Source organism: Pseudophryne corroboree, chromosome 7 (assembly GCF_028390025.1).
Source record: "Pseudophryne corroboree isolate aPseCor3 chromosome 7, aPseCor3.hap2, whole genome shotgun sequence".
NCBI classification, from domain to species: domain Eukaryota; kingdom Metazoa; phylum Chordata; class Amphibia; order Anura; family Myobatrachidae; genus Pseudophryne; species Pseudophryne corroboree.
The window spans coordinates 383,778,879-383,801,248 of record NC_086450.1 but is presented as its reverse complement, the minus strand read 5'-3'; the positions used below and the strand labels follow the sequence as shown (position 1 = coordinate 383,801,248).

The 22,370-nt window shown below is 48.2% G+C and overlaps 1 protein-coding gene across 1 annotated transcript in view; it reads left to right on the top strand.

Annotated features, from left to right (window-relative positions):
• Window positions 1–22,370, top strand: part of IL4R (interleukin 4 receptor) — a 378,782-nt gene that overhangs the window by 330,423 nt on the left and 25,989 nt on the right. Inside the window, exon 7 of the mRNA XM_063934581.1 lies at window positions 13,143–13,242. Within this exon, the coding sequence (XP_063790651.1) occupies window positions 13,143–13,242 (100 nt within the window). The remainder of the gene's footprint in view (window positions 1–13,142; window positions 13,243–22,370) is intronic.

The window sequence follows — 22,370 nt, the reverse complement described above, 5'->3', positions numbered from 1 at the left end:
AAATGAGGCATTTCATGTCATTTAGTCTCGTCTCCTCCTAACGGACCCAAGATTTGCAGTATTATCCACCTATCCTGCCCGCTTCCCTAGGAAGCGGCAGGGATGCGGAACATCCAGCCACTCTTCCGGGGGTGCTGGAGACTACCTGAAAATCATGAGTCTCCAACTACTTCCAAGAGATTAGGTACTGTACGTATGTTCTGTGACGATGTAACAGGGAAGAGACATCATTGTGCTTGTAGTTTTCTGTCATTGTCGCTGGAATTCTTATAAGGGCGTACAAAAGGTATTGCTACTTCACAGCAAAAAGCAAACACACTGTGACTGTGCAAATATTAGCTTCACGCTACACAACTTGTTGATTTCCCTCATTCTGTGCCCACTGCTCTCCCACACAGACCTCCATTCGAAGCATTTCCGATATTGTCCCCTGCAGCTACCGCTACCTACGGGCTACCCTTCGCTGCATGTAGTTCCGGCAGGGTTCCCCAGGAACCCTCTGCCAGAAATGGCCCCTGTGCACGGTGGTGAGCTGACCGAGCATGTGCAGAAGGCACGGATGCACACTTTGCACATCGCAGGGACGGGCTCCATTCGGTACCCCTGTCCCTGCTTGTGCCGAGTGATACATTAACCCAAAGTGATCGCATTCTGCAATGTGATACTTGACGCTAATATCGCGCCCAGATCGCATTGCAAATGCGATAATTGATAAATGGGTCCCTTTGTCTGTATTGTTCATCAAGATCATTATCATTAACAGACAGTTATTTACTTTACTTGCCTTTGTATATGACACAGCTTGTATCAACTTTGTGTACAGCTGAAATGCATAAGCAATTAGAACACCACGCTTTAAATCCCTACACTGCTTCCCCATTGCACCCAGAATGAATTAGAATTCACTCACTTTCATGCACCTCTAACCTCGTCACATGATACACTCTGCCCTGCGCCTCGCTATTAATACCGCTTTCAGATCGCAATGCCGGGTCGCACCTGGGAATTGATAACGGATCCTTCCCGGGTGCGACCCGCATTGAACCCTTTCAGACTGGCTTCCCGAACCGACAGAGGCGGCATCGGGGGCGAGTGCGGAGGCAGCGCTGGGAGATGAGATCATCTCCACGCCGCCTCTGCCTATACTGTGAACGGATCCTGGGTCCCGGGCAACCCGTTCACACTGCATCTGACCCAGTAATAACCTGGGAATAACCCTTTTTTATTCCCGGGTTGAAATACTGGGTCAGTCGACGTGGGAATTCAGTAGTGACCCCTTTCACACCGCACAGCGACCCGCATCGACACGCCAATATACCTGGTTGATACAGAGTTATTTGTGCGGTGTAAAAGGGGTATAACTGTGAGTGAATGAAGGCGTTATGTTACAGTAAGAGGAATATGATATATTTAAAGTTAAAGATTAATTATTAGAATTTCTCTAACGTCCTAAGTGGATGCTGGGGACTCCGTCAGGACCATGGGGTTTAGCGGCTCCGCAGGAGACAGGGCACAATAATAAAAGCTTTAGGATCAGGTGGTGTGCACTGGCTCCTCCCCCTATGACCCTCCTCCAAGCCTCAGTTAGATTTTTGTGCCCGGCCGAGAAGGGTGCAATCTAGGTGGCTCTCCTGAGCTGCTTAGAATAAAAGTTTAAGTTAGGTTTTTTATTTTCAGTGAGTCCTGCTGGCAACAGGCTCACTGCTACGAGGGACTTAGGGGAGAGAAGTAAACTCACCTGCGTGCAGGATGGATTTGCTTCTTAGGCTACTGGACACCATTAGCTCCAGAGGGAGTCGGAACACAGGTCTCACCCTGGGGTTCGTCCCGGAGCCGTGCCGCCGACCCCCCTTGCAGATGCCGAAGTTGAAGAGGTCCAGAGGTCCAGAAACAGGCGGCAGAAGACTTTCAGTCTTCATAAGGTAGCGCACAGCACTGCAGCTGTGCGCCATTGTTGTCAGCACACTTCATACCAGCGGTCACTGAGGGTGCAGGGCGCTGGGGGGGGCGCCCTGGGCAGCAATGTATTATACCTTTTTTATGGCTAAAATACATCACATATAGCCCTTGAGGCTATATGGATGTATTTAACCCCTGCCAGATCTCACAAACTCCGGGAGAAGAGCCCGCCGTTTTAGGGGGCGGGGCCTATTCTCCTCAGCACACGGCGCCATTTTCCTGCTCAGCTCTGCTGTGAGGAAGGCTCCCAGGCTCTCCCCTGCACTGCACTACAGAAACAGGGTTAAAACAGAGAGGGGGGGCACTTATTTGGCGATATGATTACATATGTGAAAATGCTATAAGGGAAAACACTTGTATAAGGGGTTGTCCCTGTATAATTATAGCGTTTTTGGTGTGTGCTGGCAAACTCTCCCTCTGTCTCCCCAAAGGGCTAGTGGGGTCCTGTCCTCTATCAGAGCATTCCCTGTGTGTGTGCTGTGTGTCGGTACGTGTGTGTCGACATGTAGGAGGACGATGTTGGTGAGGAGGCGGAGCAAATTGCCTGTATTGGTGATGTCACTCTCTAGGGAGTCGACACCGGAATGGATGGCTTATTTAGGAATTACGTGATAATGTCAACACGATGCAAGGTCGGTTGACGACATGAGACGGCCGGCAAACAAATTAGTACCTGTCCAGGCGTCTCAGACACCGTCAGGGGCTTGTAAAAACGCCCATTTACCTCAGTTGGTCGACACAGACACAGACACGGACACTGACTTCAGTGTCGACGGTGAAGAAACAAACGTATTTTCCTTTAGGGCCACACGTTACATGTTAAGGGCAATGAAGGAGGTGTTACATATTTCTGATACTACAAGTACCACAAATAAGGGTATTATGTAGGGTGGGAATAATCTACTTGTAGTTTTTCCTGAATCAGATAAATTAAAGTGTGTGATGATACGTGGGTTTCCTCCGATAGAAAATTATTGGAGGTATACCCTTTCCCGCCAGAAGTGAGGGCGAGTTGGGAAACACACCTTAGGGTGGATAAGGCGCTCACACGCTTATAAAAACAAGTGGCGTTACCGTCTCCAGATACGGCCGCCCTCAAAGAGCCAGCTGATAGGAAGCTGAAAAATATCCTAAAAAGTATATACACACATACTGGTGTTATACTACGACCAGCAATCGCCTCAGCCTGGATGTGCAGCGCTGGGGGGGCTTGGTCGGATTTCCTGACTGAAAATATTGATACCCTTGACAGGAACAATATTTTATTGACTATAGAGCATTTTAAGGATGCATTTCTATATATGCGAGATGCGCAGAGGGATATTTGCATTCTGGCATCAAGAGTAGATGTGATGTCCATATCTGCCAGACGATGTTTATAGACACGACAGTGGTCAGGTGATGCAGATTCCAGACAGCACATGGAAGTATTGCCGTATAAAGGGGCGGTCCATCGGACCTGGTGGCCATGGCAACAGCTGGAAAATCCACTTTTGTTACCCCAAGTCACATCTCAGCAGAAAAGGACACAGTCTTTTCAGTCTCAGTCCTTTCGTACCCATAAAGGCAGGCGGGCAAAAGGCCAGTCATATCTGCCCAGGGTTAGAGGAAAGGGAAGAAGACTGCAGCAGGCAGCCCATTCCCAGGAACAGAAGTCCTCCACAGCTTCTGCCAAGTCCGCAGCATGACGCTGGGGCCATACAAGCGGACTCAGGTGCGGTGGGGGGTCATCTCAAGAGTTTCAGCACGCAGTGGGCTCACTCGCAAGTGGACTCCTGGATCCTACACGTAGTATCCCAGGTGTACATTGGAAATTCGAGACGTCTTCCCCTCACAAGTTCCTGAAGTCTGCTTTACCAACGTCTCCCTCCGACAGGGAGGCAGTATTGGGAAAAAAAATTCACAGGCTGTATTCCCAGCAGGTGATAATCAAAGTACCCCTCCTACAACAAGGGAAGGAGTATTATTCCACACTATATTGTGGTACTGAAGCCAAACGGCTCGGTGAGATCTAAAAGATTTGAACAATTACATACAAAGGTTCAAATCAAGATGGAGTCACTCAGAGCAGTGATAGCGAACCAGGACGATATGGTGTCACTGGATATCAGGGACGCTTACCTACATGTCCAAATTTTGCCCTTTTCACCAAGGGTATCTCAGGTTCGTGGTACAGAACTGTCACTATCAGTTCAGACGCTGCCGTTTGGATTGTCCACGGCACCCCGGGTCTTTACCATGGTAATGGCCGAAATGATGATTCTTCCTAAAAGAAATATGGACGCTTTCCTGATAAGGGCAAGGTCCAGAGAACAGTTGGCGGTCGGAGTAGCACTATCTCAAGTAGTTCTACGACAGCACGAGTGGATTCTAAATATTCCAAAATCGCAGCTTTTTCCGACGACACGTCTAATGTTCCTAGGAATGATTCTGGACACAGTCCAGAAAAGGATGTTTTCTCCCGGAGAAGAAGGCCAGGGAGTTATCCGAGCTAGTCAGGAACCTCCTAAAACCAGGAAAAGTATCAGTGCATCATTGCACAAGGGTCCTGTGAAAAATGGTGGTTTCTTACAAAGCGATCCCATTCGGTAGATTTCACGCAAGAACCTTTCAGTGGAATCTGCTGGGAAAATGGTCCGGATCGCATCTTCAGATGCATCAGCGGATAACCCTGTCTCCAAGGACAAGGGTGTTTTCTTCTGCGGTGGCTGCAGAGTGCTCATCTATGAAAGGGCCGCAGATTCGACATTCAGGACTGGGTCCTGGTGACCACGGATGCCAGCCTGAGTGGCTGGGGAGCAGTCACACAAGGAAAAAATTTCCAGGGAGTGTGATCAAGTCTGGAGACTTCTCTCCACATAAATATACTGGAGCTAAGGGCAATTTACAAGGCTCTAAGCTTAGCAAGACCTCTGCTTCAAGGTCAGCCGGTATTGATCCAGTGGGACAACATCACGGCAGTCGCCCACGTAAACAGACAGGGCGGCACATGAAGCAGGAGGGAAATGGCAGAAACTGCAAGGATTCTTCGCTGGGCGAAAAATCATGTGATAACACTCTCAGCAGTGTTAATTCCGGGAGTGGAAAACTGGGAAGCAGACTTCCTCAGCAGGCATAACCTCCACCCGGGAGAGTGGGGACTTCAGCGGGAAGTCTTCCACATGATTGTAAACCGTTGGGAAAAACCAAAGGTGGACATGATGGCGTCCCGCCTGAACAAAAAACTAGACAAATATTGCGCCAGGTCAAGGGACCCTCAGGCAATAGCGGTGGACGCTCTGGTAACACTGTGGGTGTACCAGTCAGGGTATGTGTTCCCTCCTATGCATCTCATACCAAAAGTACTGAGAATCATAAGAAGGAGATGAGTAAGAACGATACTCGTGGTTCCGGATGGGTCAAGAAGGACTTGGTACCCGGAACTTCAAGAGATGCTCACGGAAGAACCGTGGCCTCTACCTTTAAGAAAGGACCTGCTCCAGCAGGGGCCTTGTCTGTTCCAAGACTTACCGCGGCTGCGTTTGACGGCATGGCAGTTGAACGCCGGATCCTGAAAGGGCATTCCAGATGAAGTCATCCCTACCCTGGTCGAAGCCAGGAAGGATGTAACCGCAAAACATTTTCACCGCATTTGGCGAAAATATGTTGCGTGGTGTGAGGCCAAGAAGGTCCCTACAGAGGAATTCCAACTGGGTCGTTTCCTTCATTTCCTGAAAACAGGACTGTCTATGGGCCTAAAATTAGGGTCCATTAAGGTTCAAATTTCGACCCTGTCGAATTTCTTCCAGAAAGAACTGGCTTCAGTGCCTGAAGTTCAGACATTTGTAAAAGGGGTACTGCATATACAGCCTCCTTTTGTGCCCCCAGTGGCACCTTGGGATCTCAATGTTGTTTTGAGTTTCCTAAAGTCACATTGGTTTGATCCACGCACCACTGTGGAATTAAAATATTTCACATGGAAGGTGAAGATTCTATTAGCCCTGGCTTCAGCCAGGCGTGTGTCAGAATGGGCGGCTTTATCATATAAAAGCCCTTACTTAATTTTCATTCTGACAGGGCAGAATTGAGGACTCGTCCTCAATTTCTCCTTAAGGTGTTTTCTGTTTTTCACATGAACCAACCTATTGTGGTACCTGCGGCTACTAGGGACTTGGAGGACTCCAAGTTGCTGGACGTTGTCAGGGCCCTGAAAATATATGTTTCCAGGACGACTGGAGTCAGAAAATCTGACTCGCTGTTTAGCCTGTATGCACCCAACAAGATGGGTGTTCCTGCTTCTAAGCAGACGATTGCTCGCTGGATTTGTAGTACAATTCAGCTTGCACATTCTGTGGCAGGCTTGCCACAGCCAAAATCAGTAAAAGCCCATTCCACAAGGAAGTGGGCTCATCTTGGGCGGCTGCCCGAGGGGTCTCGGCTTTACAACTTTGCCGAGCTGCTACTTGAGGAGGACCTGGAGTTCTCTCATTCGGTGCTGCAGAGTCATCCGCACTCTCCCGCCCGTTTGGGAGCTTTGGTATAATCCCCATGGTCCTGACGGAGTCCCCAGCATCCACTTAGGACGTTAGAGAAAATAAGAATTTACTTACCGATAATTCTATTTCTCGTAGTCCGTAGTGGATGCTGGGCGCCCATCCCAAGTGCGGATTGTCTGCAATACTTGTACATAGTTATTGTTACAAAAATCGGGTTATTCTTGTTGTGAGCCATCTTTTCAGAGGCTCCTTCGTTGTTATCATACTGTTAACTGGGTTCAGATCACAGGTTGTACGGTGTGATTGGTGTGGCTGGTATGAGTCTTACCCGGGATTCAATATCCTTCCTTATTATGCACGCTCGTCCGGGCACAGTATCCTAACTGAGGCTTGGAGGAGGGTCATAGGGGGAGGAGCCAGTGCACACCACCTGATCCTAAAGCTTTTATTATTGTGCCCTGTCTCCTGCGGAGCCGCTAAACCCCATGGTCCTGACGGAGTCCCCAGCATCCACTACGGACTACGAGAAATAGAATTATCGGTAAGTAAATTCTTATTTTAAGACTTGGACATAGCACTTTTATCCACAAAATATATCTCTAAACAGACTACCAACATTTAAAATAACATTCTTTCTATGATAACTAGATCATTCATCCATAACAAAAAAAAATTGTTACATAACACCTTCATCCATTCAGCTCTCCAATTACCTCTCACTCCTGTGTTGCTCTGCACTTATGCAACTCCCTATCCATCTCAGAGGTGGTAAGAGGGGGATTACCAAGGAGGTACAGTCATGCCCCCAAGATATTGTGCACACCCCCTTTACCCTTCAATCTTTCAATGCACTGTATCAAAACCCACTTGTCCACTAAAGGCTATCCTATCCAGAGGTGTAACTGTGGGAGGCAATGGAGTCAGCTGCTGCAGGGCTCCTGCTTTGAGGGGGGGCACCTCTCCTACCATTCAATTAAGTTAATTGATAGCCACCTCTATCTTGTGGCCGACTACCCCACTGGTTCCTCCACCTTACAAGTCACACCCTTTTCTGCAGCGGGGTACAGTGGTATTCCACAGGGAATAACATTGGGGTGTAGAGTAGGATCTTCATCCGAGGCACCAACAGGCTAAAAGCTTTGACTGTTCCCAAGATGCTCAGCGCCGCCTCCTCTATAACCCCGCCTCCGTGCACAGGAGCTCAGTTTGTAAGTTGGTGTTAGGTATTATATCTGCTGATATTGTACTGTGTCGCCCGTGGTTTACGCTTTCATATCATGTCAGCTATAGGGAGCGATGGGTCTGGGGCTGATTCCGCCGTACGCGGTTATGATGTCCCAGATGCATTTGAGGATAACATGGCTGTGGAGGGTTCAGGTTCTGGGGGTTCTGTACCCCCCTGTCAGTTTGTAACAACGGGGGCACATCAGGGCCCGCCTTGGTCTGCCTTTTCTAATTTACTGACTACAGTGGTAACTAGACTTGAGCCCCCTATGGGACCTACTAAGCCTTATCAGCCTTATATGGTCCCTGCGGTTAATCCACCATGGACAAATGCTCTGTCCACTCAGTTACAGCATTTGAATAACTCTTTGGATAAATGTATTCCTGACCCTCGCCTGCCGAAGACTAAACTTAAGAAGTTCTCTAAGCGGGCTGTTACTTCCTCTCAATCCACGCATGTTCCGGATACCTCTTCCGATGAAGATGGTGTGTATACTGACCCCACAGACTCTGATCATGACGTTTCTGATGGGGAATCTGTTTCACAGGTGGATGTTCCTGATCTATTAGAGGCTATCAGGCTCATTCTTCAGATTGATGATGATCCTGAGCCTGCTACTACATCTAAGAAACCGGACAGGTTCAAACGTCAGAAGGTTACTAAATTGCTTTTACCTCATTCTGACCATTTGGTTGACATATGTCAGGAATCCTGGGAGAACCCAGGAAAGAAATTCACCCTGCACAAGAAGATGCTAGCCCGCTATACCCTTGCGGAAGAATTGAGTAAAAATTGGGAAACGCCACCGACGGTGGATTCGCAAATCACTCGGCTGGTGGTGTCATCTGCTCTGCCTGTCACTACCGTCACTTCTCTCAAGGAGCCAACGGATAAGCGTGTGGAGGACTGCTTAAAAGCTATCTATACCCTTACAGGGGCTGCGCATAGACCCACCATTGCGGCTACTTGGGCCACAGAAGCTATTGAGGCATGGTCTCAGGAAACAGAGGCTGAGTTTCCGTCCAATTTTTCTGAACATGCCAGACAATGTCTCTCTTATATTGTCATTGCATTTCATTACATTAAAGAAGCAGCTTCAGATGCAGGTGTTCTGGCGGCCAAGGCAGCTACGACATCCATTTTGGCTCGCCGTATTCTCTGGTTGCGGTCCTGGTCGGTGGACTTGGACTCTAAGAAAACCCTGGAGGTGCTACCGTTTAAAGTTAACATCCTCTTTGGTGAGGATCTCAACAAGATTGTCACTGACTTGGCGTCTGCTAAGACTGCATTTCTACCTAGTACTACTCCTTCTGCCCCGAAGGCTAAGAGTACTTCCTTTCGTGCCTTTCGCCTTCCGGGTAAAGCAAAGGGTCTGGCGTACCCAAAACAGTCTCGCACTTCCAAAACCACCAAGCCCAAGCCTAAACGTGCCTGAGCTGCCCGTCAGCCGGCTTCCAAATCTGACAAGCCTGCGGCATGACGGGGCGGGCCTCCCCCTGGGGGAGGCCGACTTCTACAGTTCACCCAGGTATGGTTGAAGACCACTTCAGATACTTAGGTACGGGAAGTCGTCACTCATGGATACGCTATATCCTTCATGACACGTCCCCCTCCTCGCTGTTGCCTGACGGACATCCCTTTGGTTCAGGTGAAGGCAACAACTCTCCGTTTAGTGGTGCAATCCCTCCTGGACACCGGAGTGGTAGTGCCGGTGCCCCTGGCTCAGAGGGGCAGGGGGTACTATTCAACGCTGTTCCTAGTCCCCAAACCGAATAGTTCCTCCCGGCCCATTCTCAACCTCAAATCTTTGAACAAGTTTGTGAGGGTCTCCAAGTTTCGTATGGAGACCCTTCGCTCTACTGTCCTAGCTTTGGAACCAGGGGACTATATAATATCCCTGGATATACAGGATGCTTACCTGCATATCCCTATTTCCATGTCACATCAGCAATACCTGCTGTTTGCTATTGGCAATCTCCATTGCCAATTCTGGGCCTTACCGTTTGGTCTGACCACGGCTCTGCGAATTTTCACCAAGGTCATGGCAGTTATGATGGCTTCACTCCGCTGTCGGGGCATCAGGATCCTGCCGTATCTGGATGACCTGCTGATCCTGGCCAATTCCCCAGAAGTTCTCTTCCATCATTTGGATCTGACGGTCTAGTTTCTGCAAGGACCAGGGAGGAGGACCAGGGAGGAGTCTCACCCCCCGATAAACATTCTGGAATTGCGGGCAGTGTTCAGTGCTCTGAAACTGGCCCGGCATCTGGTAGTTAACAGGCCTGTTCAAGTACAGTCAGACAACACCACCACATAAATCAGCAAGGCAGCACTTGAAGCCGCATGGCAATGATGGAAGTGTCAAAGATTCTTCAATGGGCGGAACGCCATCTGCCAGCCATATCGGCAGTGTTCTTTCTGGGGGTCCTCAACTGGGAAGTCGTCAGGATGTACACGCCGGAGAATGGAGCCTTCATCCAGAAGAATTTTGTCTCCTAGTGGACAAGTGGGGCCTACCAGATGTAGACCTGATGGCGTCTCGACATAATCACAAGGTTCTGGTCTTTGGAGCAAGAACAAGGGATCCTCAAGCGGCGTTCGTGGATGCACTGGCAATTCCATGGAACTTTCGGCTGCCGTACATGTTCCCTCCGGTGTCACTCCTGCCCAGAGTAGTGAGGAAGTTCAAGTAAGAAGGAGAAATCCTTCTTCTAATAGCTCCGGCGTGGCCCAGATGGCATTGGTTCTCAGACCTACAGGGTCTCTCGCTAGAGCGTCCTCTTCTACTTCCGCAACGACCAGACCTCCTCGTTCAGGGCCCTTGTGTTTCCCAGGAATTGGCATGACTGACTTTAGCGGCGTGGCTCTTGAAGCTTCCTTACTGAGGGCCAAAGGATTTTCGGAGGCGGTCATTCAAACTATGTTGAAGGCCCGTAAGCCGGATTCTGCTCTGATTTACCATAGGATCTGGAATGCTTACTTTACTTGGTGCGCATCTAACAATCATGACGTTTACAAGTTTAGTACGGCCAAACTTTTGGCATTCCTAGAACAGGTCCTGGACTTGGGCCTTCAGCTGGCCTCCCTCAAGGTTCATATTTCTGCCTTGTCGGTATGGTTTCAGAGAAAAATTGCGACTCTGCCTGATGTTCATACATTCACTCAGGTGGTTTTACGGATTCAACCTCCATATGTCCCACCTGTGGCTCCTTGGGATGTGTCAGAGGTTCTGGAGGCATTGCAAGAGTCTCCATTTGAACCTCTTGAATCTGCGGACCTTAAGTGGCTTTCCCTCAAGGTCTTGTTTCTGCTGGCTATTGCCTCTGCTAGACGGGTATCAGATTTGGGTGCCTTGTCTTGTAGGTACCCCTATCTGATTTTTCACCGTGACCGGGGATTCTTCAGATGCGCCCTGGTTATCTACCTAAGGTGGTGTCTTCTTTCCACCTTAACCAGGAGATTGTGGTTCCGGCCTTTGTCTCTCCAGATTTATCCTCCAAAGAGCGGTCTTTGGATGTGGTACGGGTTCTCTGTATCTATGTGAAGAGAGCAGCCTCTGTTAGGAAGTCTGATTCTCTCTTTGTACTATTTGGTTTTCACAAACGTGGCTGGCCTGCTAACAATCAGACCTTGGCCAGATGTATTAGAATGGTGATTGCACATGCTTATGTACAGGCTGTTCTTCCAGCTCCTGCTACCATTAAAGCCCATTCTACTCGGTCGGCACGCCATGGTGCAACCCTTGAACAATTGTGCAAGGCGGCTACGTGGTCCTCAGTGAACATGTTCATAAGGTTCTATGCCTTCGATACTTCCACCTCCCAGGATGCTTCCTTTGGACAACGGGTTCTTGTGCCCGCTAGTGTGTCCCCTCCAATAAGGAACTGCTTTAGGACATCCCCGATGTTATTCCGTGTGGACTACCAGTGTACCCCGCTGCAGAAAAGGAGATTTATGGTAAGAACTTACCTTTGTTAAATCTCTTTCTGCGAGGTACACTGGATTCCACAGGGCGCCCACCCTGACGCACTTAGCTTCTTTGAGTTGGTATGGCATTAGCCGCTGATACCTTCTCCTGTCGTGAGAATGTGGTATCTGTGGCTACTAACTGTTGTCATCTCTTTTACCTGCTACTGCATTGGACTGGTTAACAAAACTGAGCTCCTGTGCACAGAGGTGGGGTTATAGAGGAGGCGGCGCTGAGCATCTTGGGAACAGTCAAAGCTTTTAGCCTGTTGGTGCCTCGGATCAAGATCCTACTCTACACCCGGATGTTATTTCTTGTGGAATCCAGTGTACCTCGCAGAAAGAGATTTAACAAAGGTAAGTTCTTACCATAAATCACCTTTTTATTATAGATACACATTTTACAAGTGTCATAACAAGGATTAGAACCCATGACCTATTACACCAGAAGCAGACACCTTACGGATGAGTCAATTTGAACCTATATAGGAAGCGTGAGAATTCTAACTATATGAAGTTACTTCTCTGACAATTCTTCAAAACTTCATATAGTTATGTAGTAGTTGCATACTACCTAGATCTGCCTGGTTGCAATGGTTTTACACTGCCATTTTTAAGTAGCTTCATATAATCTGAAGGATTGCTATGCAGGAACAAATATTAGTAAGGTGTCTGCATTCAATGTAACAGGTCATGGGTCCTATTCCTGGGTATTACTGCTAAGAAATGTGGGATTTAAAAGAAATAACAAACAAACAATGAAAAATATATACACACACATATATATATGTATGTGTGTGTGTGTGTGTGTGTGTGTGTGTGTGTGTGTGTGTGTGTATATATACACCCACACACATTTAGTTTTTCAGACCACTCTTTATACATACACACATATATAATGTGTATATAGACATATACTTAGCTAAATATAGGGGGCACCAATATTTATCTTGCCTCCGAGCAACTCCTATCCAACAGGATACTACTACCTCTGCATGTTCTACCAGCTACTGTACCATCTCTATGCTATGTCCTACTAGCTCATATTGCGGCATCATTGCCCTCTCCCTCTGGACTAAAAGGTCTTGCAAAAATGGTCATCTCTACCCCCTGTCACACACTTGTACATTTTTCTCACTCTCATATGGGCTTCTCACTTTATTTTTGAATTTACCAATATGGACAGACTATGTACAAATCATGCACCTGTCACAATATTTATATAGTAACAGTTTCTTATATAGCGCAGCAAATTCTGTTGCGCTTTACAACTGGACACAATGATAAGACAAAACTGGGTAATAACAAATCATCATAGAGGTAGGAAGGCCCTGCTCGCAAGCTTACAATCTATGGATATTCTACAGTATATGTGTTTATTATAATAATATTATTATTATTATTATTATTATTATTATTTTTATTATTATTAATATTATTATTATTATTATTATGCATGCAATATTCTACAGAAGTTCAGTAACTTATACAAATGACATGTATTTTGTCATCTACAGACTACAGTATTCTTCCTCGTGATATAATGGCAATACTTGTCCCTGTATCTGCACCAGTTCTCTTTATTTGCATTGTGTTGTGCTCCGCTTGTGTTTCCTTGTAAGTACAAAACAAAACATTAATAATAAGATTTTACTTACCGATAAATCTATTTCTCGTAGTCCGTAGTGGATGCTGGGGACTCCGTCAGGACCATGGGGGGATTAGCGGCTCCGCAGGAGACAGGGCACAAAACTAAAGCTTTAGGATCAGGTGGTGTGTACTGGCTCCTCCCCCTATGACCCTCCTCCAAGCCTCAGTTAGGATACTGTGCCCGGACGAGCGTACACAATAAGGAAGGATATTGAATCCCGGGTAAGACTCATACCAGCCACACCAATCACACCGTATAACTTGTGATCTGAACCCAGTTAACAGTATGACAAACGTAGGAGCCTCTGAACAGACGGCTCACAACAATAACAACCCGATTTTTTTGTAACAACAACTATGTACAAGTATTGCAGACAATCCGCACTTGGGATGGGCGCCCAGCATCCACTACGGACTACGAGAAATAGATTTATCGGTAAGTAAAATCTTATTTTCTCTGACGTCCTAAGTGGATGCTGGGGACTCCGTCAGGACCATGGGGATTATACCAAAGCTCCCAAACGGGCGGGAGAGTGCGGATGACTCTGCAGCACCGAGTGAGAGAACTCCAGGTCCTCCTCAGCCAGGGTATCAAATTTGTAGAATTTTACAAACGTATTTGCTCCTGACCAAGTAGCAGCTCGGCAAAGTTGTAAAGCCGAGACCCCTCGGGCAGTCGCCCAAGATGAGCCCACCTTCCTTGTGGAATGGGCATTTATATATTTTGGCTGTGGCAGTCCTGCCACAGAATGTGCAAGCTGAATTGTACTACACATTCAACTAGCAATCGTCTGCTTAGAAGCAAGAGCACCCAGTTTTTTGGGTGCATACAGGATAACAGCAAGTCAGTTTTCCTGACTCCAGCCGTCCTGGAAATCTATATTTTCAGGGCCCTGACAACATCTAGCAACTTGGAGTCCTCCAAGTCTCTAGTAGCCGCAGGTACCACAATAAGCTGGTTCAGATGAAACGCTGACACCAACTTAGGGAGAAACTGGGGACGAGTCCGCAGCTCTGCCCTGTCCGAATGGACAATCAGATATGGGCTTTTGTGAGACAAAACCGCCAATTCTGACACTCGCCTGGCCGAGGCCAGGGCCAACATCATGGTCACTTTCCATGTGAGATATTTCAAATCCACAGATTTGAGCGGTTTAAACCAATGTGATTTGAGGAATCCCAGGACTACGTTGAGATCCCACAGTGCCACTGGAGGCACAAAAGGGGGTTGTATATGCAGTACTCCCTTGTCAAATTTCTGGACTTCAGGAACTGAAGCCAATTCTTTCTGGAAGAAAATCGACAGGGCCGAAATTTGAACCTTAATGGACCCCAATTTGAGGCCCATAGACACTCCTGTTTGCAGGAAATGCAGGAATCGACCGAGTTGAAATTTCTTCGTGGGGCCTTCCTGGCCTCACACCACGCAACATATTTTCGCCACATGTGGTGATAATGTTGTGCGGTCACCTCCTTCCTGGCTTTGACCAGGGTAGGAATGACCTCTTCCGGAATGCCTTTTTCCCTTAGGATCCGGCGTTCAACCGCCATGCCGTCAAACGCAGCCGCGGTAAGTCTTGGAACAGACATGGTACTTGCTGAAACAAGTCCCTTCTTATCGGCAGAGGCCCTGAGTCCTCTGTGAGCATCTCTTGAAGTTCCGGGTACCAAGTCCTTCTTGGCCCATCCGGAGCCACGAGTATAGTTCTTACTCCTCTACGTCTTATAATTCTCAGTACCTTTGGTATGAGAAGCAGAGGAGGGAACACATACACCGACTGGTACACCCCTGGTGTTACCAGAACGTCCACAGCTATTGCCTGAGGGTCTCTTGACCTGGCGCAATACCTGTCCAGTTTTTTGTTCAGGCGGGACGCCATCATGTCCACCTTTGGTCTTTCCCAACGGTGCACAATCATGTGGAAAAAAACTTCTCGATGAAGTCCCCACTCTCCCGGGTGGAGGTCGTGCTGAGGAAGTCTGCTTCCCAGTTATCCACTCCCGGAATGAAAACTGCTGACAGTGCTATCACATGATTTTCCGCCCAGCGAAGAATCCTTGCAGTTTCTGCCATTGTCCTCCTGCTTCTTGTGCCGCCCTGTCTGTTTACGTGGGCGACTGCCGTGATGTTGTCCCACTGGATCAATACCGGCTGACCTTGAAGCAGAGGTCTTGCTAAGCTTAGAGCATTGTAAATTGCTCTTAGCTCCAGTATATTTATGCGGAGAGAAGTCCCCAGACTTGATCACACTCCCTGGAAATTTTTTCCCTGTGTGACTGCTCCCCAGCCTTTCAAGCTGGAATCCGTGGTCACCAGGACCCAGTCCTGAATGCATAACTGTGGCCCTTTAGTAGATGAGCACTCTGCAGCCACCACAGAAGAGACACCCTTGTCCTTGGAGACAGGGTTATCCGCTGATGCATCTGAAGATGCGATCCGGACCATTTGTCCAGCAGATTCCACTGAAAAGTTCTTGCGTGAAATCTGCCGAATGGAATCGCTCCGTAAGAAGCCACCATTTTTCCCAGGACCCTTGTGCAATGATGCACTGACACTTTTCCTGGTTTTTGGAGGTTCCTGACTAGCTCGGATAACTCCCTGGCTTTCTCCTCCGGGAGAAACACCTTTTTCTGGACTGTGTCCAGAATCATCCCTAGGGACAACAGACGTGTCGTCGGAGACAGCTGCGATTTTGGAATATTTAGAATCCACCCGTGCTGTCGTAGAACTACTTGAGATAGTGCTACTCAGACCTCCAACTGTTCTCTGGACCTTGCCCTTATCAGGAGATCGTCCAAGTAAGGGATAATTAAGACGCCTTTTCTTTGAAGAAGAATCATCATTTCGGCCATTACCTTGGTAAAGACCCGGGGTGCCGTGGACAATCCAAACGGCAGCGTCTGAAACTGATAGTGACAGTTTTGTACCACGAACCTGAGGTACCCTTTGTGAGAAGGGCAAATTTGGACATGGAGGTAAGCATCCTTGATGTCCAGGGACACCATATAGTCCCCTTCTTCCTGGTTCGCTATCACTGCTCTGAGTGACTCCATTTAGAATAGGTCTCACCGAGCCGTCTGGCTTCAGTACCACAATATAGTGTGGAATAATACCCCTTTACTTGTTGTAGGAGGGGTACTTTGATTATCACCTGCTGGGAATACAGCTTGTGAGTTGTTTCCAATACTGCCTCCCTGTCGGAGGTAGACGTTGGTAAAGCAAACTTCAGGAACCTGCGAGGGGGAGACGTCTCGAATCTCCAATCTGTACCCCTGGGATACTACTTGTAGGATCCAGGGGTCCACTTGCGAGTGAGCCCACTGCGTGCTGAAACTCTTGAGACGACCCCCCACCGCACCTGTTTTTACGGCCCCAGCGTCATGCTGAGGACTTGGCAGAAGCAGTGGAAGGCTTCTGTTCCTGGGAATGGGCTGCCTGCTGCAGTCTTCTTCCCTTACCTCTATCCCTGGGCAGATATTATGGGGACGAAAGGACTGAGGCTGAAAAGACTATGTCTTTTTCTGCTGAGATGTGACTTGGGGTAAAAAAGGTGGATTTTCTAGCTGTTGCCGTGGCCACCAGGTCCGATGGACCGACCCCAAATAACTCCTCCCCTTTATACGGCAATACTTCCATGTGCCGTTTGGAATCTGCATCACCTGACCACTGTCGTGTCCATAAACATCGTCTGGCAGATATGGACATCGCACTTACTCTTGATGCCAGAGTTTCGCATATATAGAAATGCATCTTTTAAATGCTCTATAGTCAATAAAATACTGTCCCTGTCAAGGGTATCAATATTTCCAGTCAGGGAATCCGACCAAGCCACCCCAGCGCTGCCCATCCAGGCTGAGGCGATCGCTGGTCGCAGTATAACACCAGTATGTGTGTATATACTTTTAGGATATTTTCCAACCTCCTATCAGTTGGCTCCTTGAGGGCGTCCGTATCTGGAGACGGTAACGCCACTTGTTTTTATAAGCGTGTGAGCTTATAAAAGCATAACTTCTGGCGGGAAAGGGTATACCGCCAATAATTTTCTATCGGGGGAAACCCACGCATCATCACACACTTCATTTAATTTAACTGATTCAGGAAAAACCACATGTAGTTTTTTCACACTCCACATAATACCCTTTTTTGTGGTACTTGTAGTATCAGAAATATGTAACATCTCCTTCATTGCCCTTAACAAGTAACGTGTGGCCCTAAAGGAAAATACGTTTGTTTCTTCACCGTCGACACTGGAGTCAGTGTCCGTGTCTGTGTCGACCGACTGAGGTAAAAAGGACGTTTTAACGCCCCTGACGGTGTTTTAGACGCCTGGACAGGTACTAATTGGTTTGCCGGCCGTCTCATGTCGTCAACCGACCTTGCAGCGTGTTGACATTATCACGTAATTCCTTAAATAAGCCATCCATTCCGGTGTCGACTCCCTAGAGAGTGACATCACCATTACCGGCAATTGCTCCGCCTCCTCACCAACATCGTCCTCATACATGTCGACACACAAGTACCGACACACAGCACACACACAGGGAATGCTCTGATAGAGGACAGGACCCCACTAGCCCTTTGGGGAGACAGAGGGAGAGTTTGCCAGCACACACCAAAAACGCTATATTATACAGGGACAACCTTTATATAAGTGTTTTTCCCTTATAGCATTTTAATATATATATACATATCGCCAAATAAGTGCCCCCCCCCCTCTCTGTTTTAACCCTGTTTCTGTAGTGCAGTGCAGGGGAGAGCCTGGGAGCCTTCCCACCAGCATTTCTGTGAGGGAAAATGGCGCTGTGTGCTGAGGAGAATAGGCCCCGCCCCCTTTTCGGCGGGCTTCTTCTCCCGTTTTTCTGAGACCTGGCAGGGGTTAAATACATCCATATAGCCTCCAGGGGCTATATGTGATGTATTTTTAGCCAGAATAAGGTATTATACATTGCTGCCCAGGGCGCCCCCAGCAACGCCCTGCACCCTCCGTGACCGTTGGTGTGAAGTGTGTGACAACAATGGCGCACAGCTGCAGTGCTGTGCGCTACCTTCATGAAGACTGAAAAGCCTTCTGCCGCCGGTTTCTGGACCTTCAATCTTCAGCATCTGCAAGGGGGGTCGGCGGCGCGGCTCCGGGACGAACCCCAGGGTGAGACCTGTGTTCCGACTCCCTCTGGAGCTAATGGTGTCCAGTAGCCTAAGAAGCCAATCCATCCTGCACGCAGGTGAGTTGAACTTCTCTCCCCTAAGTCCCTCGATGCAGTGAGCCTGTTGCCAGCAGGACTCACTGAAAATAAGAAACCTAAAAACTTTTTCTAAGCAGCTCCTTAAGAGAGCCACCTAGATTGCACCCTGCTCGGACGGGCACAAAAACCTAACTGAGGCTTGGAGGAGGGTCATAGGGGGAGGAGCCAGTACACACCACCTGATCCTAAAGCTTTAGTTTTGTGCCCTGTCTCCTGCGGAGCCGCTAATCCCCCCATGGTCCTGACGGAGTCCCCAGCATCCACTTAGGACGTCAGAGAAAACTACATTTAGATTTGACATCTATCACTATAGATTTTATAGATCATGCTGCCATAGTGTTACAAAATGAATCTGAAATAGATTTTTTAAATATATACAATTAGACCCGATAAAATGTTGTAGGTTTATTTAATTGAAAACGTAAGGCCTGATTCAGCACTAGATGTGGATTCAAATGCCCACGCAGATTCCTGATTATCGGGAATCTGCACATGTGCAGAACCGGTCCTGAGTGATCGCAGTCAGTCCCCGTTCTGCCTCTGCCTGATTGACAGGCAGATGTGTTCAGGGGGTGGAGACGGACGGTGTTTCCGGTAGTGGCAAGGGCAGGGTCTGTATCTCTGAACGCATACTTCCTGGCCATGCAAAGTGCCCTGCTAGGCTTACTCAGCTGACCGTGTGCGGGAACCATGGAGACCATTGGTTGCGACTGTGATCCAAGGCTGCGACCTCAGCCGCATCACTGGGATCGCAAGTGTAGCAAGGAGATATCTGACACCTCTTTCTGCACTTGTAGAACACGGATTTGCACATACATCTACTGCTGAATCAGGCTCATACATAGTTTTAATTGAATACATAAGTTTGGTGCGCTTCTCCCCTCTTCTGTGTTTTTGCATTAGCAACCTCAGGTTCCACTGAATGTGGTAAAAATGTTGACACTTACAGATGGAGCCTCCGTTATCTTGGCTGTTTCTCTGCCTAAACGGAGGTTAAGTCGCACCTAGACGATAGCTTAGTTTAATCACGGATAGGCGCGTTGAGGCACGATGACATACTCAGCATGCAATACACATCTCCACCACTGGGTGGCTAATGCTCCACTAATCCAGTACTTAAGAGCGAATAGCGGTGGAATGATCTATAGTACAAGCTCTGGCAAATGGTCAGTGACGACTGTAATGTTAATGTACACATAGACCAATGGTCAGACAGAGAGGGTCAATTAAAAAAATAAGAATTTACTTACCGATAATTCTATTTCTCGGAGTCCGTAGTGGATGCTGGGGTTCCTGAAAGGACCATGGGGAATAGCGGCTCCGCAGGAGACAGGGCACAAAAAGTAAAGCTTTACGATCAGGTGGTGTGTACTGGCTCCTCCCCCTATGACCCTCCTCCAAGCCTCAGTTAGGTACTGTGCCCGGACGAGCGTACACAATAAGGAAGGATTTTGAATCCCGGGTAAGACTCATACCAGCCACACCAATCACACTGTACAACCTGTGATCTGAACCCAGTTAACAGTATGATAACAGCGGAGCCTCTGAAAAGATGGCTCACAACAATAATAACCCGATTTTTGTAACTATGTACAAGTATTGCAGACAATCCGCACTTGGGATGGGCGCCCAGCATCCACTACGGACTCCGAGAAATAGAATTATCGGTAAGTAAATTCTTATTTTCTCTATCGTCCTAGTGGATGCTGGGGTTCCTGAAAGGACCATGGGGATAATACCAAAGCTCCCAAACGGGCGGGAGAGTGCGGATGACTCTGCAGCACCGAATGAGAGAACTCCAGGTCCTCCTTAGCCAGGGTATCAAATTTGTAGGATTTTACAAACGTGTTTGCCCCTGACTAAATAACCGCTCGGCAAAGTTGTAAAGCCGAGACCCCTCGGGCAGCCGCCCAAGATGAGCCCACCTTCCTTGTGGAATGGGCATTTACATATTTTGGCTGTGGCAGGCCTGCCACAGAATGTGCAAGCTGAATTGTATTACACATCCAACTAGCAATAGTCTGCTTAGAAGCAAGAGCACCCAGTTTGTTGGGTGCATACAGGATAACAGCAAGTCAGTTTTCCTGACTCCAGCCGTCCTGGAACATATTTTCAGGGCCCTGACAACATCTAGCAACTTGGAGTCCTCCAAGTCCCTAGTAGGTGCAAGGCACCACAATAAGCTGGTTCAGGTGAAACACTGACACCACCTTAGGGAGAGAACTGGGGACGAGTCCGCAGCTCTGCCCTGTCCGAATGGACAAACAGATATGGGCTTTTTTGAGAAAAAACCACCAATTTGACACTCGCCTGGTCCAGGCCAGGGCCAAGAGCATGGTCACTTTTCATGTGAGATGCTTCAAATCCACAGATTTGACTGGTTTTAAACCAATGTGATTTGAGGAATCCCAGAACTACGTTGAGATCCCACAGTGCCACTGGAGGCACAAAAGGGGGTTGTATATGCAATACTCCCTTGACAAACTTCTGGACTTCAGGAACTGAAGCCAATTCTTTCTGGAAGAAAATAGACAGGGCCGAAATTTGAACCTTAATGGACCCCAATTTGCGGCCCATAGACACTCCTGTTTGCAGGAAATGCAGGAATCGACCGAGTTGAAATTTCTTTGTGGGGCCATCCTGGCCTCACACCACGCAACATATTTTCGCCACATGTGGTGATAATGTTGTGCGGTCACCTCCTTTCTGGCTTTGACCAGGGTAGGAATGACCTCTTCCGGAATGCCTTTTTCCCTTAGGATCCGGCGTTCCACCGCCATGCCGACAAACGCAGCTGCGGTAAGTCTTGGAACAGACATGGTACTTGCTGAAGCAAATCCCTTCTTAGCAGCAGAGGCCATAAGACCTCTGTAAGCATCTCTTGAAGTTCCGGGTACCAAGTCCTTCTTGGCCAATCCGGAGCCATGAATATAGTTCTTACTCCTCTACGTCTTATAATTCTCAGCACCTTAGGTATGAGAAGCAGAGGAGGGAACACATACACCGACTGGTACACCTACGGTGTTACCAGAACGTCCACAGCTATTGCATGAGGGTCTCTTGACCTGGCGCAATACCTGTCCCGTTTTTTGTTCAGACGGGACGCCATCATGTCCACCATTGGTATTTCCCAACGGTTTACAATCATGTGGAAAAAACTTCCCGATGAAGTTTCCACTCTCCCGGGTGGAGGTCGTGCCTGCTGAGGAAGTCTGCTTCCCAGTTTCCATTCCCGGGATGAAACACTGCTGACAGTGCTATCACATGATTTTCCGCCCAGCGAAAAGTCCTTGCAGTTTTTGCCATTGCCCTCCTGCTTCTTGTGTCGCCCTGTCTGTTTACGTGGGCGACTGCCGTGATGTTTTTCCCACTGGATCAATACCGGCTGACCTTGAAGCAGAGGTCTTGCTAAGCTTAGAGCATTATAAATTTACCCTTAGCTCCAGTATATTTATGTGGAGAAAAGTCTCCAGACTTGATCACACTCCCTGGAAATTTTTTCCTTGTGTGACTGCTCCCCAGCCTCTCGGGCTGGGCTCCGTGGTCACCAGCATCCAATCCTGAATGCCGAATCTGCGGCCCTCTAGAAGATGAGCACTCTATAACCACCACAGGAGAGACACCCTTGTCCTTGGATATAGGGTTATCCGCTGATGCATCTGAAGATGCGATCCGGACCATTTGTCCAGCAGATCCCACTGAAAAGTTCTTGCGTGAAATCTGCCGAATGGAATTGCTTCGTAGGAAGCCACCATTTTTACCAGGACCCTTGTGCAATGATGCACTGTTTTTAGGAGGTTCCTGACTAGCTCGGATAACTCCCTGGCTTTCTCTTCCGGGAGAAACACCTT